At 39.2% G+C, this 19,781-nt stretch overlaps 1 protein-coding gene across 3 annotated transcripts; it reads left to right on the top strand.

Annotated features, from left to right (window-relative positions):
* Nucleotides 1-13,159: 13,159 nt before the first annotated feature.
* Nucleotides 13,160-18,309, top strand: LOC105437950 (zinc finger protein 511-like). 3 transcript variants are annotated; one of them, XM_030978173.1, is made up of 6 exons: nt 13,160-13,510; nt 14,413-14,614; nt 15,416-15,525; nt 16,306-16,410; nt 17,031-17,118; nt 18,204-18,309. In XM_030978173.1, exons 1-5 carry the CDS (start codon nt 13,332-13,334, stop codon nt 17,092-17,094), a joined length of 660 nt encoding a protein of 219 aa, XP_030834033.1. In that variant the 5' UTR covers nt 13,160-13,331; the 3' UTR covers nt 17,095-17,118; nt 18,204-18,309. The 3 variants fall into 3 exon arrangements, with proteins under 3 accessions (XP_030834033.1, XP_030834031.1, XP_030834032.1); XM_030978171.1 differs by having other exon boundaries at nt 13,161-13,510; nt 16,300-16,410; XM_030978172.1 differs by having other exon boundaries at nt 13,162-13,510; nt 14,416-14,614; nt 16,300-16,410.
* Nucleotides 18,310-19,781: the final 1,472 nt, after the last annotated feature.

Consider the following 19,781-nt stretch of genomic DNA (forward strand, 5'->3'; position numbering starts at 1 on the left):
ATGAAATACGATGGCTTATGTCATGGACCCCGTACTTTGTAATCGCTGATTGGTGGATGTATGGGGGTGTGAGCTGGGCCGAGACGGGGCGCGGCGAGTCGTGAATGAGGAATTTCATGCATGGTTCAAACCCGGGTTCAAGGTTCTTGGGGTTTATTTATAAGCAATAAAATCATAGTAACATTTGTTTATGTCACGCTAGACAGATCAAATAAGGAGAGAAACGATAACAATTGATGCAAGTTGCCAACATGCTTACAATAGCTTATCTTTTTCCCCCTCATTTATTAGACGAGACCTAGATCTAATTGAATTATACTAGAATCTAACATAAAAAGCACATATTCTAGCCTAATTGAAATGTTAACAAAGAAAAACACATATATTGTATTTATATCACAACATTTATACGTTTTTCAACGAAGGTAATAAAAAAAAATTCCAGGGGTGTGATACTTTTCAACATTTGCCCTCCATAATATTTCCTACAAATGTCGAATATATGTATGTAAAATTATATTTTCTGTTTTTGTGCATATCAAGTTCCAAGTTTCAAGTTTATTTGTCTTCCAGAAATCACATGTAACAACAGTATAATCATAACAGTACAATGTAGACTAAAGAAAGACGAGGAGACCTTGGTTGAAGCACAGCTTGGTTAAGGCCCCTCAGATGGTGTGACAAAGATAACTGATTCATGAATACAACAACAAATAATATATGGAACATAAAGATTTACAAAACAACTACACAGCATGGACCTTTTAGTGGCATATAAATAAGAAGAAGCTAAATTGATTAATACATTTGTTAAAACTAAATATTTCGAATGTATATAATCACATTATGATTGCTGGCTTACAGTTATATCACTGTAATTATTTTTTTCATTATCAAACAGTACCTCTTTTTTTTTGGAGAAAAAATTAAGACCTTGTTCCAAAATATTATTGAGTCATCACAATCATAAAATAAATGATAATAATTTTCTGTGCATTTGCACTTCAAACAATTAACATGATCGTATTTCCTTGACGTATGTCAAATTCATTTTCCCTATATTCGCCCAGGATAACTTGTTTCCATTTTTTTAAAATTTTTTTTAAATAAATAAATATTCCCAATTAATTTGAACATTTTGGATCTATAAAAATTCATTCAACTGGCGTCTATGGTGTTGTTTGGCGATTGATGATGATTTTGTTTTTTTAAACTTACACATCAAACAAGCAGTGAGGCTTTCCTCAAACAAAATTTTGTATTTCTCAGTTTTGAGCCATCCCCAGAAAGAAAAATCAACATAATTATAAACAAACTCATAACCTGTAAATATTAGAATATTGTTTCTGTGTCTCATTCCTAATAATGAACAGATACTAAAATATCTATACGATGGCGGGTGGAAGAAGGAGGTGATTCTCAGGCGAGGGGGGTGGGGTGTATCGATCGATGATATAATCCTACTAAAATTCATTTTGATTTTAAGCTTCTGATCCTGATTGATTTTGAGGTCAATTCTATCTCAGGAGGGGGGGGGGGTGGGAGGGTGGTGTTTCCTCAATTGAAATTGATTTCGATCTTTAAAATGAATTTTATGATCAATTTCAAGGCTTGATGAGACATCTCCCCCCCCCCCCCCCTTCTGGTCGCAGAACAAACATCTTAACCACATTTCCCACTCCAATTCTCAACACAATGAGATAAACGGCCAATATATGTTCATGCATGCAGTGTACCCACCCTCTGGAACCCCCCCCCCCCCCATGCACCCTATACAGACCTAGAAGACAGCACTCAAGACCTTTATTTATTTAAGGAAAACATAACTATGTTAATTTTATTGATTTTTTATAATGTACTTTGACACGTTGGACTTATTACTTTGGTGCATAGATAAATAAATAAAAAAATTGAACAATGTATTGTTATGTGTAGCGCATGAACACATTGTGCATTGCAAGATAATAAATAATGTAGTATTTTTTTTATATGAAGTAATTATACTTGAGTTGCAAAGGAAATCAGTATACTTATTTAGTTTATCTTTTCATTTACCATTAAATAGAACATCTTTTGCACAAAAGACATTTGTTTTTACAGGTCCAAAACTGTGGAATTCTCTTTCAAATGATATTATACAGTGTAATTCGATACAAATTTTCAAAAGGAGACTTAAAAGCTTTCTTCTGAATAGTTACTAGGCTATTGCATTCCCCAATCAAATATAATTTGTAGTGTGACTTTATGCAACTTTGATTATTTCTTTTTATAAACATGTATGTATTTATCAATGTTTTGCGTTTAAAAGTTATTTTTTTTTATTACTGAATCAGTTACTGTTATTATTGTTGTTTTTGTTTTGTTTTCTCATAAAATGATAATTCATGATAATTACTTTTACAGGGGGGCTTACACCCTACAAGCTCTGCTTTTTAGTCGGCCCTCCTTCCCTTTCAATTTCATGTTTATTTTTTAATGTATTGTATTGTGCAAATTGATCTATATGTATATAAATATGTGAATATGTTAAAATATACCATCATTGTAAATATGAACGATTGAAAGAGGAAAAAAAAAATGAATTGAATGAATTAAATGAATAAATGAATCTTGATATTCCATTTATATGCCGTAGACTTTCCCTTTTCGATCCTTACTACTTTTATGATTCTTTCACAGGAGATAATTTTTTTTTTTTTAAATAAATTCAATCTTTGTAAAGCTCATTGAGACATTACTGTCTTTCGTCTTGTTAGATATAATATGGTTGGGTGGTTGGTTTTATTTACGACTATAACAACAAACAAAATGAAATCCAAACACAAAAAACATACAAAACACTAAAATATTCTACATGGACTATTCTAGAAAAATAGAATTAAACGGTAGATCGAGGGGTTACCCGTTTTATAACCACCGACAAAGTTGATTCTGTTCTTCCTCTGGGTCTCCAAATAACCAAATATTGATTAATTAATATAAATGATAATATTATGCTTGGCTTCACAGTCATACTTGGAAGTCGGCTGACTTTGCCTTGATGACGTATGACCCTAATATAGAAGAACGAATGATTCTCTTGACAAATAATGGCAATGATTCTTCTGATATAAATCTTTGTCGTCTACATAATATTTTTTTGGTATCATCAAAATCATCATAATTTTACAAGTTTTGTTTACTAGGAGCAACGATCCCGAGGGCAGGGGGCACAGTAGGCCTACCGTTTTCTCAACTGAGTACCCCTTAAAGTGCCCTTTTTCTCCTGAAAGTGGCTATTTTTCATTTTGTTGATAAGGGGCCCGCCCGTTTCACTCATAACAAGGGATCCATTTTCCCTTCAAGAAAAGTGCCCCTTTTCTTTCCGAAGTTTGCCTTGTCATATCCGGGCAGCCCCTTTTCCCCACGGTGATAAATGACCATTTTCCGTTCTGACTGAGATGCACCATTTCCTATAGACCTATACTTCCCTTGCCGCTTATAAAATGTGTCTTCATTTTTAAATTCCTTAAAAATAGAGGGGCTTTTAATTAATTGTGCAGCTAAGCTACGACTCTATAGTGGAGTGAAGCTGGGAGGGTCAACGTCGTTCTCCCTTTATGAACGACGACCCCCTCCCCCCCCCCCCCACTCAGTGTTATTTAGGGTACGCGTATGCGTGTTCCCTGCTTTTGAAAACACCCCTTAAGTCCGGTGTGTAAAGTCAATTTTGTGTATGTACGAGCCGGACTTTGGTGCGTGAAAAGTACCTCTTTACCGGACATTTTGGTAACACGCATGCGGTCATTCCGACCCTGGAGGCGTCATTTTTTCTGCGGCACAGATCGCAGTGGCGGATCCAGGGGGGGGCCGAAACGGCCGCGGCCCCCCCCCCCCCTATTGGCGGCGCAAAAGGAAGGGAAAAAAGAGGAAGAAAAAAGAGAAAAAGAGAAAGGAGAAGAGGAGGAAAAGAAAGGAGAAGAGAAAAGAAAGGAGAAGAGAAAGGAAAAAAGAAGAGAAAGGAAAAGAGAAGAGAAAAGATAAAGAACAAAGCCCCCCCCCCCCCCTCCCTCACGGAGGGACCGAATTTGTGTTTCCAAAATTTCAGATAAAGAGGTACTTTTCACGCAACAAAGTCCGGCTCGTAATACACAAAAATCCGGCCCGTACTGACTTTACACACCGGAGATAGAGGGGTGCTTTCAAAGAGAGGGAACATACATGTGCGTATACCTTAGATAACACTGAGTGGGTGGGGGTGGGGAGGGAGGGGGGGGGGTGGGAAAAAGAAAAGTCGGGTGAGAAAGGGGGAAAGGCAAGGAAATGGGACTAAGTGACAGTAACGACGAATGAGGGAAAACTGTAATCGGGAGATTTGGGGTCATTCCAGAAGGCTTGGCAAACGTCATTGAATAGAGGGGGGCCAGGCCGGTGTCGTGGCGTTATGTGTCTTAGCGAAATCACGTCTGTACAGACGCATATCGCCAGGCGATATGCGTCTTAGAGACGCGTCTCGCCGCATTCCACCGGCGATATGCGTCTCCTAGATCGGCGATATGAGTCTGCGATTGGCGAAAAGTGTCCACTCGATTTGTTAACGTTTATTTTCAAAAAAACCTTAAAACAAAAAGTTTGGCGTATTATTTAGCAGGCGCGTAGCCAGGGGGGGCGGTGGAGGCGGTCGCCCCCCCCCCCCAAAAAAAAAAAATGCCGGCCAAAAAAAAAAAGAGAGAGAAAGAGAAGAAAAAAAAGAAAGAGGACGTAGGAAGAAAAAGGGAAAAGGAGTCGAGAACGGTACAATGAATCGTCAAAGGTTCCGCGCTTCGCGCGGGAAGGGGGAAACTGAGTTCAAATTAAGAAATATGAGTCGGGAAAGGTACAACGAATCGTCTTCTTTCTCTAATAATTTAATGAAACGTCAAAGCTTCGCGCGAGAGGGGGGGGGGAACAGAATTCAGACAAGGATTAAGAGTCGAGAAAGGTACAACGAATCGTCTTCTTTCTCTAATGATTTAATGAAACGTCAAAGCTTCGCGTGAGAGAGGGGAGGGACTGAATACAGATAAGGATTAAGAGTCGAGAAAGGTACAACGAATCGTCTTCTTTCAAAGCTTCCGCGCTTCGCGCGGGAGGGGGGAAACTCCCCCCTCCCTGCACCCACCCCCCCCCCCCCCTAGGGAGCGCGCTTTGCGTGCTCACTACCGCCCCCCCCCCTAAAATGAAATCCTGGCTACGCGTTTGTTATTTAGTTGTTTTTATGTTTGAAGTGTTATGTTTTTATAATGGGACGTTGCAATAAATTAATGTTGAGTTGCAATCGATTGCAAATAACTCATATTTTGCAACTATATCAAACGAAATCTCTACATTAAAACAAAATGGCGATATATTTTCAATAATTAAGTTTAATGTCAGTATAACTTAAATGTCAATATATTTCTAATCATCCCAGAGGCGGCCCTCCCGGGGGGGGGGGGCACAGTCCCCCCCCCACTTTTTTAAATTCCCCAAAAGTGCCCCTTTTTAGATAGGAAAGTGCCCCTTTTATTTTGTAAGATGTGCCCCTTTTACATAGGAAAGGTGCCCCTTTTACTTTGACAAGTGCCCCTATTACTTAGTAAAAGTGCCCCTTCCCCCTTTTCACCTCTGACGAGTGCCCTTTTTATTTTTGACACGTGCCCTTTTTCCTTCGACATGTTCCCATTTTCCTTTGCAATAAGTGTCCATTTTCCATTCTCATCAATCTTGAAATTATCTTGAATAAGTGCCCTTTTTAATCTCTAGTAAGTGCCTCTTTTCAGGTACGAGAAGTGCCCCTTTCACCTCTGATTATTGCCTTATTCAAAACTGAGAGGTGCTCCTTTTACTTTGACAACTTCCCCTTTTTTCCTTTGTAAGAAGTGCCCCTTCTCCTTTTAATAACTACCCCTTTTTAAAACTCGGATGAGCACACCTTTCATTTTAACATGTGCCCCTCTTATTTTCGAATAAGTGCCCCTTTTCCTTATGATAAGTGCCCCCATTAAAAAGAGAGAGCTCCTTCCCCTTCTCACAACTACCCCTTTCCCTTTCTAATAAGTGTCCCTTTTCCTTATGATAAGTGCCCCCATTAAAAAGAAAGAGCTCCTTCCCCTTCTCATAACTGCCCCTTTTAAAAATCTGAACAGTGCCCCCTTTTCATTCACCAAATGCACATTTTCCTTTATTATAAGTGCCCCTTTTACATTTTCATAAGTGCCCCTTTTCATATCTGGTCAGTGCCCCTTTTCCTTATGATAAGTGCCCCCGTTAAAAAGAGAGAGCTCCTTCCCCTTCTCACAACTACCCCTTTCCCTTTCTAATAAGTTTCCCTTTTCCTTATGATAAGTGCCCCCATTAAAAAGAAAGAGCTCCTTCCCCTTCTCATAACTGCCCCTTTTAAAAATCTGAACAGTGCCCCCTTTTCATTCACCAAATGCACATTTTCCTTTATTATAAGTGCCCCTTTTACATTTTCATAAGTGCCCCTTTTAATAATGATACGTGCCCCTTTTCCTTTCTAATAAGGGACCTATCCCCTTTTCACCTCGTATGAATGCCCCTATCAAAATATGATGGGTGTCCCTTTTCCGTCAACAAATGCCTATTTCCCATTTTCATAAACGCCTCTTTTTCATCACTGGTGAGTGCCTCTTTTCAGGTGAAAAAAATGCCTCATTTTCACCCTTATAATTATCCTTTGTAATTTGACACGTGCTCCTTTTCTTTTCTAATAAGTGTCTTATCCCTTTCGATAATTGTCCCCTTTTCATGTAATCATTAAACGTGCCCCTTATTTAAAGCGACTAAGAGTAATTTCCCCCAAAGTTCGCTCGCTGCGCTCGCTCACATTTAAAGATGATATAATTATGTTACTTATCAAAGGTCTTTTCAGTCTTCCGTTATGAGAATGTGCTTATAACCCCATCACGATTGGCTTTTTTCCTCTCTATAAAATGTAATTTTTCACACTGCGACCTCACAGATCTTTAAAATTTTTCTCGCTCGCTCGTAAATGCATATTCAGACATCACACCCAACTGTAAAATATGATGCTTAAGCGATATCTTGTATGATGTATGAAGAGAAACAAATATTGAAATCATCCCTGATAATGTAATCACAATGTAGGGGTATATACCAATGTCTAAAAAATTGATATAATTTCGCTTTGAGATTTCCCACTGTAGGTGCCCTTTTTTCCAGAAAGTGCCCTTTTTGGTTGGTGCCCCCCCCCCCACTTTGGAAGTCGCTCGGCCGCCCCTGAATCATCCTCGGGGCAATTATTCACTGCACAGCCATTAATTTAAATCGTTTAACATGTCTACATGCATATTCGGAATAGGGCGCGCGCGGAAATGTACGTACGTACGTACGTCCAGGCCACGCATATTTTGTTTACACAACTGTTATTAAGCCAGTTTAGTCAAGTACAGGCGCGTACACAGGTGGAGAGGGGGGGGGGGGTTAACCCCACCCCCCCTTTGGTAATTTTCTGTGTGTAAACCCCCCATAACCCCCCTAACCCCCCCCCCTTTATTTATTTTTTTTAAATTTTTTTTATTTAAAAAAAAATTATTCCCATGGCTGACCTAAAAAAGGTGACCTTACCCCCCCCCCCCCCCCCCAAGTGAGCAAAATGTCAAATTTTCAAATTTCGAGACCCAACAAAAACAAAAAAAAGTGTCCTCTTATTAATTGTCGGCAGGGGCGGCGATCCCAGGGGGACGGGGGACACGTCCCCCCGGAAATCCGAAAAAGTGCAAAAAATTAATAGCAAACACTGACTAAAGACTGCAAAACACTTATAAGCTCTGGAGGGCCCAAGAGTACAGCGTTTAGACTAATAAAAATGAAAAAAAATATTCTCGCTCGTTCGCTATAGCATCCCTTAATATCCTTTAAAACATACAAGTAAATATTGTAGAAAATCTATATTCCATTGGTATCACGTGAGCACAGATTACACTGTATATTTACAAGATTAAGAGTTAAAGAAATAGATCAGTGCTAGTGTGCTACAAAAATGAATATTCCGCTTGCTCTTTTCAGTAAGGAGTAATACAAGATATTAAAGGTTCCCTATTATGAAATTCTAATTCTTGGTATTTTGTACATGTAACTCATATAAAGTGAAAAATAAACGTAAAAGTAAACGTCCATTTTAGGCCACAGTCCATGGGCTAGTAGTATATACTATAGTTTTCCTAAAGAATGTGATTTTGTAATACAACAAACCTGTGAGGGGGTAGCATAGAGCTATATAATAAGACTTATTATATAGCTCTATGGGGGTAGTCACTTCCGTCACCTCCTCCCCGCTCACTGGCGTACTGATGAGGGGGGGGGGGACCAGTACCCCCCCCCCCAATAAAATCAAACATGGTTTATTTCTAATTTGATACAAGCAATTTACAAATGCTGCTAAAATGGCATTATATTCCCCTGGAATCCCGGGGCTCTACCCCCTGGATCCTTCCGAGGGCCCTAAGGCGGCCCCTAGATGCTCATCCGTCTGATCGTAATTTCATGCCTTAAAACCCTGAGATTCTGGGGGCGCCGCCCCCTAGGCCTCACTCCAAATTATTGACCTGCCAGTATCACAAATAAACCTTATCAAAATGCTCATCTGACCGTAATTAAATGCCTAAAGAACTCCTGAGCTTCATGGGGCTCCGCCCATGACTCCCGCCGGGGCTTTGCCCCTGGACCCCACGCCATTAAAGCTTTTTGCTTCTCTCGCTTTGCTCTACCTGATCGTAAATACTTGACCCCCCCCCCCACACACACACACACCCAAACGTTTCTGCTCATTACGCCACTGGCCCCTCTTGCTCACTATGTTCCCTCGTCCCTCGCATTTTGTCCGTCCCCCCCCCCCCTTGGTCATAAAAAGAAATCGCCGCCCCTTATTAAGATTGTAGAAGCCCTATTTGATTGGAGAGCCAGCCATGCAGCTAGCTAATATATCCTCTTTTCTGTCGTCGTGTATTTCTTTGTTTTTCCTTTGATCTATCCTCTTCTCTTTCTTTATGGATTTCCCTGTTTTTCCTGCTTCATATTATCCTCTCCCCCGCCCCCCCCCCCCCCCCCCACTCAGGGGTCGAAATCACCGCATGCGTGTTACCAAAATGTCCGGTAAAGGGGTACTTTTCACGCACCAAAGTCCGGCTCGTACATACACAAAATTGACTTTACACACCGGACTTAGGGGGTGTTTTCAAAAGGAGGGAACACGCATATGCGTACCCTAAATAACACTGAGTGGGGGGGGGGGGGGGGGGTCCTCTCCACTCTCCTTATGTATTTCCTTTTCTATTATTTTCAATTCCCTGGGTGTACGCGCTTTATACACAGGTACCATATTGCTGCTGGTGATTGTAGGCGGCTATTTGAATAAACAACAGCTTTAATTACTGTTTGGCTTCCTGGAATAAGTTTCAATTGATGTTTAGAAATTTCTGTTTGCACCCAGTAGTGGTTCGAGGACAAAAGAAAATTCTGACTTTTTCAATAACAAGATCGAAAACATGATAATAATTTACTGGGTGAAAAGTCAATAGTTTTTTTCACAGCAATAAACATCATAGTCGTGGTTAATTTTTGTACGTGGCACTACGTAGCAATGACAATATCAGATAGTTTCATTAACACCAGGTTTACCATTTTAAAGAAAATTGAATTTAAATCCTTGACCATGATCTCTCATTCTTTCTCTCTCACTCTATTTCTCTCTATCTTTCTCTTTCTCTCTCTCTCTCTCTCTCTCTCTCTCTCTCTCTTTCTTACAATACAATTCAGAAAATGCATGTGCCCTTTTGACCTCCCCCCCCCCCCCCCCTCCCCTCGGAGCTTCGTCACTGACTCTTATTCCGGACCGTAAGTCTTACAATTTAACACGTTTAAATGTACAGGTAACCTTGCACAAGTCGAAACCTCTTGGGACCACATAAATATATTAGACTAATAAGAGGTAAATAACATATGTTTTGCATTATCTGGTTGAAAAAGTTGTATCAATTTATTCAAGGTTAACTACAAAACAGATGTGTAGTATAAATTAGGAATAGGTTAAAGATGACCCCCCCCCCCTCTAAAAATAAAAACAAGTGCCGTATGTACAAACCCCCAAAAATGTATAGACTCCTTATGAAAAAAAAGCTAGTGTGGAGCCTGGCACATAATTATACAGGACCCCAAACTATTTTGTTCATAGGCGGTCATGATTATAATTCTTTAGGGTTTGTATATGTTGAGGGCCCACGTTCAAATTTCAAAATTGTTGGGTTCAGAGCTCAATGTGGGGGCCATCTGTATGAGAATCTTGTTTTTAGAAGTCCTACATGACACCGGCCGCTTAAAATCTCGAGCCGCGGATTCAAAGTTAAACGTTAAGAACAGCCCCTGCGGTCATCACTCTTTAGTGAGAAATTTGAAAAAGGGCACAATATTTTGGATGTCTTACGGTAGGGCCGCTTCACAACTCTTAATTTTGCCCTTCATTTGGATTCAGCTCATACCAAATCGCTTGTGCTTGTATTTGAACTCATGTTGGTAGTAATCATGGACAGGGGCGGCAATCCTTGGCCCGATAGGGGGACACGTCCCCCAGGAAATTTAGAAAGATAGCTAGAAAGAAATATAGCGGAAAGAACGCACATATTGGGCTTAGGGATTTTCTAGAATGCATAATTTCAGCATTCAACATTGCAAAATCTCGCTTGGTCGCTACGCCCCTGCCCTCGCCCGATAACACAAAACTATGACGCTCCCAGCCGTGATTTATCCATGGTTGGTGTAAAAGATCTTTTTTCCCTTTCATTTCTACTTACCTAATTGTGTGCTATCACAATCATGATTGTTTCATTTTCCCTTTAAAGCAGGCGCGTAGCTAGGGGCGGTAGGGGCAGTAAGAGGACATAGGACGAAAAAGGAGCAGACAAAGAAACATTTTTGAAAATTCTGACAAGTCGAGAACAGTACCACGAATCGTCTTCTTTCTCTAATAATTTAATGAAATGTCAAAACTTCCGCGCATCGTTCGGGAGGGGGGCAACTGAATTCAGACAAGGATTGGGAGTCAAGAATGGTAAAATGAATCATCTTCTTTCTCTAATAATTTAATGAAACGTCAAAGCTTTCACGCTTCCACGGGGGAAACTGCATTCAAACAAGGATTAAGAGTCACGAATCGTCTTCTTTCTCTAATAATTTAATGAAACGTCAAAGCTTACGCGCTACGCGCGGGCAGGGGGAAACTGAATTCAGACAAGGATTAAGAGTCGAGAATGGTACAAAGAATCGTCTCCTTTCTCTTATAATTTAATGAAACGTCAAAACTTCCGCGCTTTGCGCGGGAGTGGAGGGGGGGGGGGGGGGCGGAAACTCAATTCAGACAAGGATTAAGAGTCGAGAACGGAACAACGAATCATCTTCTTTCTCTAATAATTAAATGAAACGTTAAGCTTACGTGCAAAGCGCAGGAGGGGGAATTGAATTCAGACAAGGATTAAGAGTCGAGAATGGAACAACGAATCATCTTCTTTTTCTAATAGCTTCATTAAACTATGGAAGGTCAAAGCTTCCGTACTTCGCGGGGGAGGGGGGCTGAATTCAGTCAAGTAATAAGAGTCGAGAATGGTACAACAAATCTTCTTTCTTTAATAATTAATGAAAGGTCAAAGCCTCCGCGCTTCGCGCGGGCGGGAGGAAACTGAATTCCGACCAGGATTAATAGTCGAGAATGGTATACAACGAATCGTCTTCTTTCTCTGATATTTAATGAAACGTCAAAGCTTTCACGCTTCGCGCGAGAGGGGGGGGGGGGGGGGGGGGGGGGGTGGGGGAAATTGCATTCAAACATGGATTAAGAGTCACGAATCGTCTTCTTTCTCTAATAATTTAATGAAATGTCAAAGCTTCCACGCTTCGCGCGAGAGGGGGGGGGGGGAACTGCCTTCAAACAAGGATTAAGAGTCGAGAATGTTACAACGAATCGTCTTCTTTCTCTAATAATTAATGAAACGTCAAACCGTGCCCAATTTCAGCGCTATTCAAACTGCCCCTTCCAGTGTAAAGCACCGTACGTGGTATCACATGTAGAAAAACTAGCAATATATTATTATTAGAGGGGGCTTTATCTAAACATTTTGTTTCAAACAGACACAAGTTTGAGGATGTGGTCAATCTGACGCTGAATAGGGCAGAATTGATATCTACATGTGCCAATCCTGCGGGGTTTACCCCCTGAATGGGAAGGGGGAATAAAGATTTATTGGGTATCAGAGGTAAAAACATTGAGGGGGAGTGGGCAATTAAAAAATCTGGTGGTTCATTTTTCATCGTGGAGCGGACAGTCACCATTTCACGAACAAAAATCTGCTTGCTAAAGAATTAACTACGTACCAAGCATACCACCCTCCCCACTAAAAAAAAAGAAGAGGACAAAAAAAGATTTAAACTGAAGGTAAATAAATAAAAGGGAAAAAAGGGCAAAAAATCAAGAACGCATGCGATGAACACGAGAGGGCGTGCGACAATTATCGATAAGGCAACTTGAATCGGGTCGCTGCGAAGCCGAAGCCGAAGGTTGACTATTTCTTGCAATATTTTTGCAATATTATTTTCAGTTATCAGTAACAAATTGAATTAATTAGTTTGAATTAACTTTGTGTGAATGTGTGATATATATATCAGGATTCTAGGTAAACTGTTAGTGGTCATTTTCCCGCAGACCGAGCCCTAGACTAGAGAAGGACGTGTCGGTCTCAGGCTCAGCACTAACTCTAGGGAGCTCCGCCGCCGAAGCTCTCCGGCGGAGCTCGCTGGAATTACCGTAGCCCTTACAGTTGTGCCCGGTTCAAAGCTTAAATTAAAGCAGGCATCTAGGTCTAGGCTATGTCTGTTTTATTTTTTAGCCACACATAACAGCATTAGGTCTATACTTAGTGTGTAATAAAACATTTTCTGAACTTTAAAACTCCTCTGTATAAATGCAGATTCAGAGACACTAGACTAGATCTAGAACCCTAGTGTTATCATTACTAGTATCAAGACGAGAAACAATGCAATATGGTCTAGGTTGGAGAAATAAAATCTCTTTAGACTTTAGCGCTAGATCGGGTATGAGTTTAGACTATTAGACCTATTAGACCTATTTAGACCTCATTCATTGTAGACGTGTATACCTGGCTGTATCTAGCCACAACACCTTAGTGTTTCTAGATTTTTGTTTTATTTCATTTTATCTTTGACTTTAAAAGAAATATTTACAGGGTGAGTGGTCATTCTTCTACTTCTAGGCTAGCTGCATGGTGTAGTGGAATCGGCTCCAGATGCAGAAACGAGAGAGATCTCCGGACCAGAGGATTGGTTTTCATCAAGCCAAGCAGTTCATCTTGAGTGGTAGGGGTCACATCTCTGAGCCAGCTGCTGATTCACATAATGTGCAATATGGGCCTGACAATGCAATAAAAGGGATCACCAGTCAGGAGGATGAACAAGAAACTGTTTGGTAAGAGAGTGATGAAGAAAGAAAGAAAAGAAAGAAGAAAAAAAAAATCTCAGAAAATGTGCAAGCTTGCCTTTAGCCATTGTTTGATGTATAGCCCAAAGCCTGATTTTATTTGATAAGTGTTTCAACCAAGTATCGTTCTAAAGGGCCAGGGTATATTGCTACCCAAATGTTGAAGTTTGTTTCAACTTTTGATATTCACTTACATGTAACATTGATTATTTTTCTTGCTCCGCATGTTTCATCAACCAAAATCATTTTTATTGAAACAATCAATACTTCATGAAAATCATTTTATTATTTTTTATTTTTGTCTACCGGTAAGCTCTGTCGTAGCAGGGTGGTCCACAAACAAAAATTCGAGCACATAAAATAATTTAACAACTTGGAAGGAGTAGAGTATGATCTGATGCCCATGAAGCTTGAAGTCCTATGTACTGTGAATCAAGGGCTCATTAAAGGGCCCTGCAAGTTTTGGGTTCTAATGTGCATTCTGAACTTCTGATGCAATGTTACCCATATTTTGAACCATTTTCAAACGGTATTAATGATCAGGATTTCATATAATTTAGTCGACAATGAACATTTACTGAATCCCATGACTTTCACAAGCCAATCTCGCCTGTCTTATTATCAAGATATCTATGATTAGAATTATAAATTTCAGAATTTGTTTTCCTAACAATTTGTATTACACTACAGTCTATTGGGAAAAATGAGTATGGTAAAACCGGTCAATCAAAGATTTTTCCTTTTTGAGGCACTTCATGATCATTTTGAAGCACAATTTTTCTAGGGCTTCAATATTACACCATATCACAGATACTGATAACATGTAGGGCTATGCATCTCAGATTCAACATTGTTAAACGATGCCTTTAACAACATTCCTTTTCTTCCAGCAGTAGTGGCTGTGAATGCCATGTGCCTGGCTGCAACCAATCGTTTGCGAGGATGAATGATTTTGAAGCTCACTACATGGTGTGCCATCGCTTCGTGTGTCGTTACTGTCAGCGCTTCTATTCAACCAATCATCTTCTAGAAATTCACCTCACAGAGAACCATGATAGCTTCTTCTCACTGCTCTCACAACAGCAACCTATGGTATGATAATTAATTCAAATTCAATTCAAATTTAATTCAATTCAAAGTTTGTTCAATACTCTTCATGACATAATTTAAAACATACAAATACAGAATGGAATGATAAAAACAACAAGACAGTGATAACAAAGAACACTGGCAATTTATGAGAGCATTTGGGATTATAGGCAGAGGGGAGGGATTCCTTATATAAAAAGCCTACCCTAAAATACACACATACACCCTGTACAGGAAAAACAGAACAAGAACAAAAGAACAGAACAAAAAACATACTAAAACCTACTGTCATGTACAATCAGAGTAAAAAAACACTAGCAAGTAAGTGTAACAAATTTGCTCTACAAAAGTGTCAACGTTGCCCATGCTATTAATACTATTGCTTATATTTAATTTAATTTTTATATTTCATTTTTATGGTTCTTACAATGTACTTCCAATTGAAATGCATACCAAATCCTCTGTGGTGCCCCAACAATGTTACCCCCCCCCCCCCAAAAAAAAAAAAAAATCGCTCCTGGGTCCCGTCTTATAAAGAGTTGCAATTGATTGATCCAAGTCAATTGCAAGTCCTCTAATCAATAGCAAGTTTGTAGTCCTCAATCGTTTATGTACATTGTTGTGATCGATATCAATCGCAAACGAGTTTTTAATTAATATCAGCTCTTTATAAGACGGGCAGACGTACATAAATTTATACAACAAATGATTGTAGTAATCCAGATGGACTTTACATTATTTTGCATTAATTTCATCGATAGTTTATTGAGTAAATTTTATTTTCACTATTTCCATTTCATATAGTATTGCTGCCTTGAAGAAAACTGCAACCATCGGTTCATGGATGCACAGAGCAGGCTAGATCACATGACCAGTTGCCATGGCTATCCTGCAAACTTTCTTTTTGACAGAAGGTAACACCATTACTAAGTTTGTTGACAACAGAAGTAAAGTCTACAGTTTCTATTTTAATTTTGAAGAAAGTTCATGTATAAACAGATATGGAACATTGATTATTACACGTAAACTGTAGCTGCTTTTCTCTGTGTTTCATAGGTGATGATATAATATAATTAAACAAACCCATACTGGCTAAAACTTACTTGACTAGATTGAAAGATAACAAATTGGGTTCACTGAAATATATATGTGGACCATTAGATTCTCATGATTAAAAGAAATGAATAGAAGTTCTTATAGTGTGATAAATTTGATGATTGTTGGATCTTTAAAGGTTGTATTTTTTCTTTTAAATTATGAACACATGAATGTTATCCTAGTACTGTCTTCACATTCCTGGGGAGTGTTTCACAAGGACTCAAATCGACTTTAAGTTGAACTTAACTATGGCAGGCCTTTCATACCACTGGTTGCTCTGACCATTTAGTGGCATTGGTCTCTCGAGCGATGTACAAATCATGGTCACACATCTACAGAATTGAGCTTTTTTTTCAAGTTCATTATTGAAGAAAAAATATTATCTAAAGATCATAATTGAGAGATCAATGGTGATAGCAACCAGTGGCATGAATGGGCTGCCATAGTTAAGTTCAACTTAAAGTCGATTTTAGTCTTTGTGAAACACCCCCCCAGGCTTCTGAACCATGTACCATTGCTGCTCTAACACATGCCTGGATAGATCTTGCCTTATATGTTATCTAATCTCATCAATTTGTCTTCTTCCATAGGCAAAGTTTTAGAACGGTAGATACGACCGGAGGCCTTGAAGAAAGCAGAGACGTAGATGTTGCTGGTCAAAAGAAGAGCACCCACATAGCTAATTGTCCAACTTCAACAAAGTGAGTTATGACCTTATGGCTTATATGAGTAGGAACATTCTGAAATATCAATTCCCTTTCACTCATTCAGTGGTATAAAGAAGTACACCTACATTGCCACATAGCCATCTTCTACAAAGAGAGTTTATAACCTTAAGGCTCCTATAACTGGCTGGAATGCTCCTTAGGGAGTGGAGAATGTGCATACATTGTGTGCGAGTAAGGCGGTAAGCATGAATCCGATGACCAGGGTAATAATATATCTGTAAAACGCATTGAGAGAGCCTGCGGCCCTGAAATGCGCTACATAAGGACGAACTATTATTATTATTATTATAAGTTGGAAGATTTTCAAATTGTTTTTCACTCATTTTCCTTATTCAATAGGTCTAAAACACATCAGGTACATGGCTAATTGTCCATTTTCAACAAAGTGAGTTTATGACCTTTAGCACAAGACTCGTACTGGAGAAGAAGCATTTTTCGAAATATATAATGACAAAAGAAAGTGCTTTTCACTCATGTAATGGGTCTACAGAAGAACATCAACAAGATTCACTTTGTGGGTTGTGTGCTCCCCACTCCTCTGTACAAAGTGTACATCATCAAGCTTTAATCAAACACTTTGAACTATTTTACAGGGTACCAGAGGCCATAAGCTTTGGTATAGGATATTCAGAGTTCTTCCATAGTCCTGGAAGTTGAGGGCTTTTGACCTTTGACCTTGAGGTGAGTGAGCAGTTAAATCCCACGTTTAAAGGGGTAATCTAACCTTAATAAAAAGTTGACTTTAAACGGGCAATAAGAAAAAAAGCATAGAAGTAGGGCCCTGTTTCACAAAACTTCTTATCATTGATAAGTTCTAAAATTCAGTGATATACTTGCTCCTGGCCAATCAAATGCAATGATTTTAGTAGCTAATGATAGTCATTATAGCATGTTTTTGATAATTACGTTTATGAAAGAGGACCCAGATTAAACAAATTTGAAAAATAGTGGAGAACTACACCCCTGTATGAAGATAGAACACAGGATTGTTGCGAAAGTAAGGTAGGGTAGTCTTTTTAGTTTTTTAAAAGTACTTCTTATCAACCAATTTTTCATTTGCCCTTTTATTCCAAATCATGGAAAGATTGTAAATCCATTGTTGCAGAACAGTGGATGAAATAAAAAGGATATGTTGTACTCTCACTTTTTCATTGTAAGCAGGCACTTGATGTTTTATATTAGCATGAGTTGTCCAGTATGCCAAAATCAGACCAGTGCTTACTTTAAAGGCATCGTTTAACAATGTTAAATCTGAGATGCATGGCCCTATGTGTAATCAGTGCCTGTGATATAAGCCCTAACAAAATTGCGCTTAAAAATGATCATGAAGTGCCTCAAAAAGTAAACATCTTTGAGTGACCGGTTTTACCATACTCATTTTCCCCAATAGGCTTTAGTGTTATAAAAACCATTAGGAAAACAAAAAATGAAATTTCGATTTCCAATCATAAATATCTTAATAATCAAACAGACGATTGGCTTGTAAAAGTCATGGGGTCCCTGACTGACCTAAAGGTTTACAATTATGATTGCAGCATGAGCTAAATCCAGGATTTTGTTTCAGAATCAGAGGCAATAGGGACTTTTAGATCTGCGTGGACTGATAAGTGTGACGTCCATTCAAGGCAGTGCATTAAAAGGACGCCGATCGTAACAATCCACGTTGTCGTTGTGCAAATCTAAAAGTCCCTAATGTTACCCAGTCACTTTAAGAAAGATTAACAAATTATGTTAAGTTGTATGTTTGTTTGTGCTTACATGCATAGGATTCTTGACTCGGAATAGTGAGATCATGCGGAAGAATGAAACAGACATCCAAGAGCAGGGAGAGCAGGTGGAAGTGAGAAGCGGTTAAGACTAGTTAAGACTGGTTAAGACTGGTGAGAAGCAGACAAGCGGTTAAGACTGGATCTTCTCACAAAGCCAAGCTACAGGCACAGCAGTTTTGTAGAGCCACATAAGGGTGTTTAGTCTTCAGCGATATCCACAAGTCAAAGTGGCTTGGATAAAGGGGCTGTAGCATGGGAAATACTGGTTGATGCCATCTACGTCTTCTTTTGGACAACTGCACGTAAACGAATGAACTTCATTAACTGAGTCACCGTCCGCTTTGGTTTTGCGTATGTTGCACGCATGTGAATACGTAGGCCTACTGCGGTCGCGTTGTTTGTAGTCATACTCTACCTGATTTTCCACGAGTGGGCCTCGGGGAAAGATGCATAGTCTCGTCAGGCTACCGCCCCTTTAAGCGCCATATGGAACATGTGTTCTTTGGCAATATCAACAGGTCAGGGCCTCAAGCGCAGCTGTATGAAACATGGGCTTGAAATACAATCTTGAACCTGCCATTGCTCCAGTCAATTTGTATAGATATGGGTGAATCATCCGTTTTGTGCAAGAAAGGTGTTACACTCTTATCATTTTACATCGAGCTACTGGCCATCTGGCTCCAAACAAGATGATTTACAAGTGTCTTTGAAGGATGATAAATATGTATTGATAACTCCATGTATAGATATATATTCACTATAAAATTTTGCGTTGCTGCAGCATTCAATGTATTACCAGTGAGGAAATGTTTTTCCTACTTCAGGTATTAAACTCAATTTGAATTCGTTTCAGTTGTTTTCCCCCGTTTTCTGTTATGAATGATCTTGGTGTATAAGCTCCGTGTAAGTTGATTGAAATGTGCACATCCAATGAGTTGTTTTTAATAAATTGTGGAAGTTTATATAAAGTGTTATATTTTAATATGATTATTGAGGACAAGAATCTTGCCAGTGAATTTGATTAGCCTTCTTCTCATGAGTGTATCATTCAAAGGACATATTTGAAAGAAACAATACGAGGGGTCGGTGACACAAAGACGTAACTCCATTTTGGCCATTTTGAGAAAAAGTGGTTTATGTGTCACTGAGCACTTGGGCCTTAAGAAGTTAAGTCTACATTTCACTAGCCATTGACTTTAATGGGGTGTGGATGGAGTTAATTCTTTGTGTTTCCTGGAAAGCCCACATTTTTCTGAACATTTTGATGAACATTTTGATATCAAATACTCATTTTGGCAAAATATGGAGTTACGTCTTTGTGTCACTGACCCCTCAATATTTTAAAGAAACAAAATAAAAACCGCAATATGAAAGGAAAGGATTTAGAAAAAGCAATGGCTGGAGAGTAACGAAGGGATTTGTAATGTTTGGTTGTTTGTGTGTGTAGGTGCATGTGGGTGTATTTGTGTGTAGGGTGTACATGTTTATGGTTGGGATGTGAATGGGAGATGTGGGTTAGAATTTTGTGTATAGTATATAGTGTCTGTGAGAGAGAGAGAGAGAGAGATTGAGACG

Source organism: Strongylocentrotus purpuratus, unplaced genomic scaffold (assembly GCF_000002235.5).
Source record: "Strongylocentrotus purpuratus isolate Spur 01 unplaced genomic scaffold, Spur_5.0 spur5_scaffold_1, whole genome shotgun sequence".
In the NCBI taxonomy this organism is placed as follows: domain Eukaryota; kingdom Metazoa; phylum Echinodermata; class Echinoidea; order Camarodonta; family Strongylocentrotidae; genus Strongylocentrotus; species Strongylocentrotus purpuratus.

What these genes read in the sequence shown, in the direction of transcription:
- LOC105437950 (XM_030978171.1), top strand. Translation starts at nt 13,332, where the DNA reads ATGCAGAAACGAGAGAGATCTCCGGACCAGAGGATTGGTTTTCATCAA. An exon ending in TCTCACAACAGCAACCTATG is followed by an intron (nt 14,615 to 15,415) that starts GTATGATAATTA and finishes CATTTCATATAG; the next exon opens with TATTGCTGCCTTGAAGAAAA. An exon ending in AACTTTCTTTTTGACAGAAG is followed by an intron (nt 15,526 to 16,299) that starts GTAACACCATTA and finishes CTTCTTCCATAG; the next exon opens with GCAAAGTTTTAGAACGGTAG.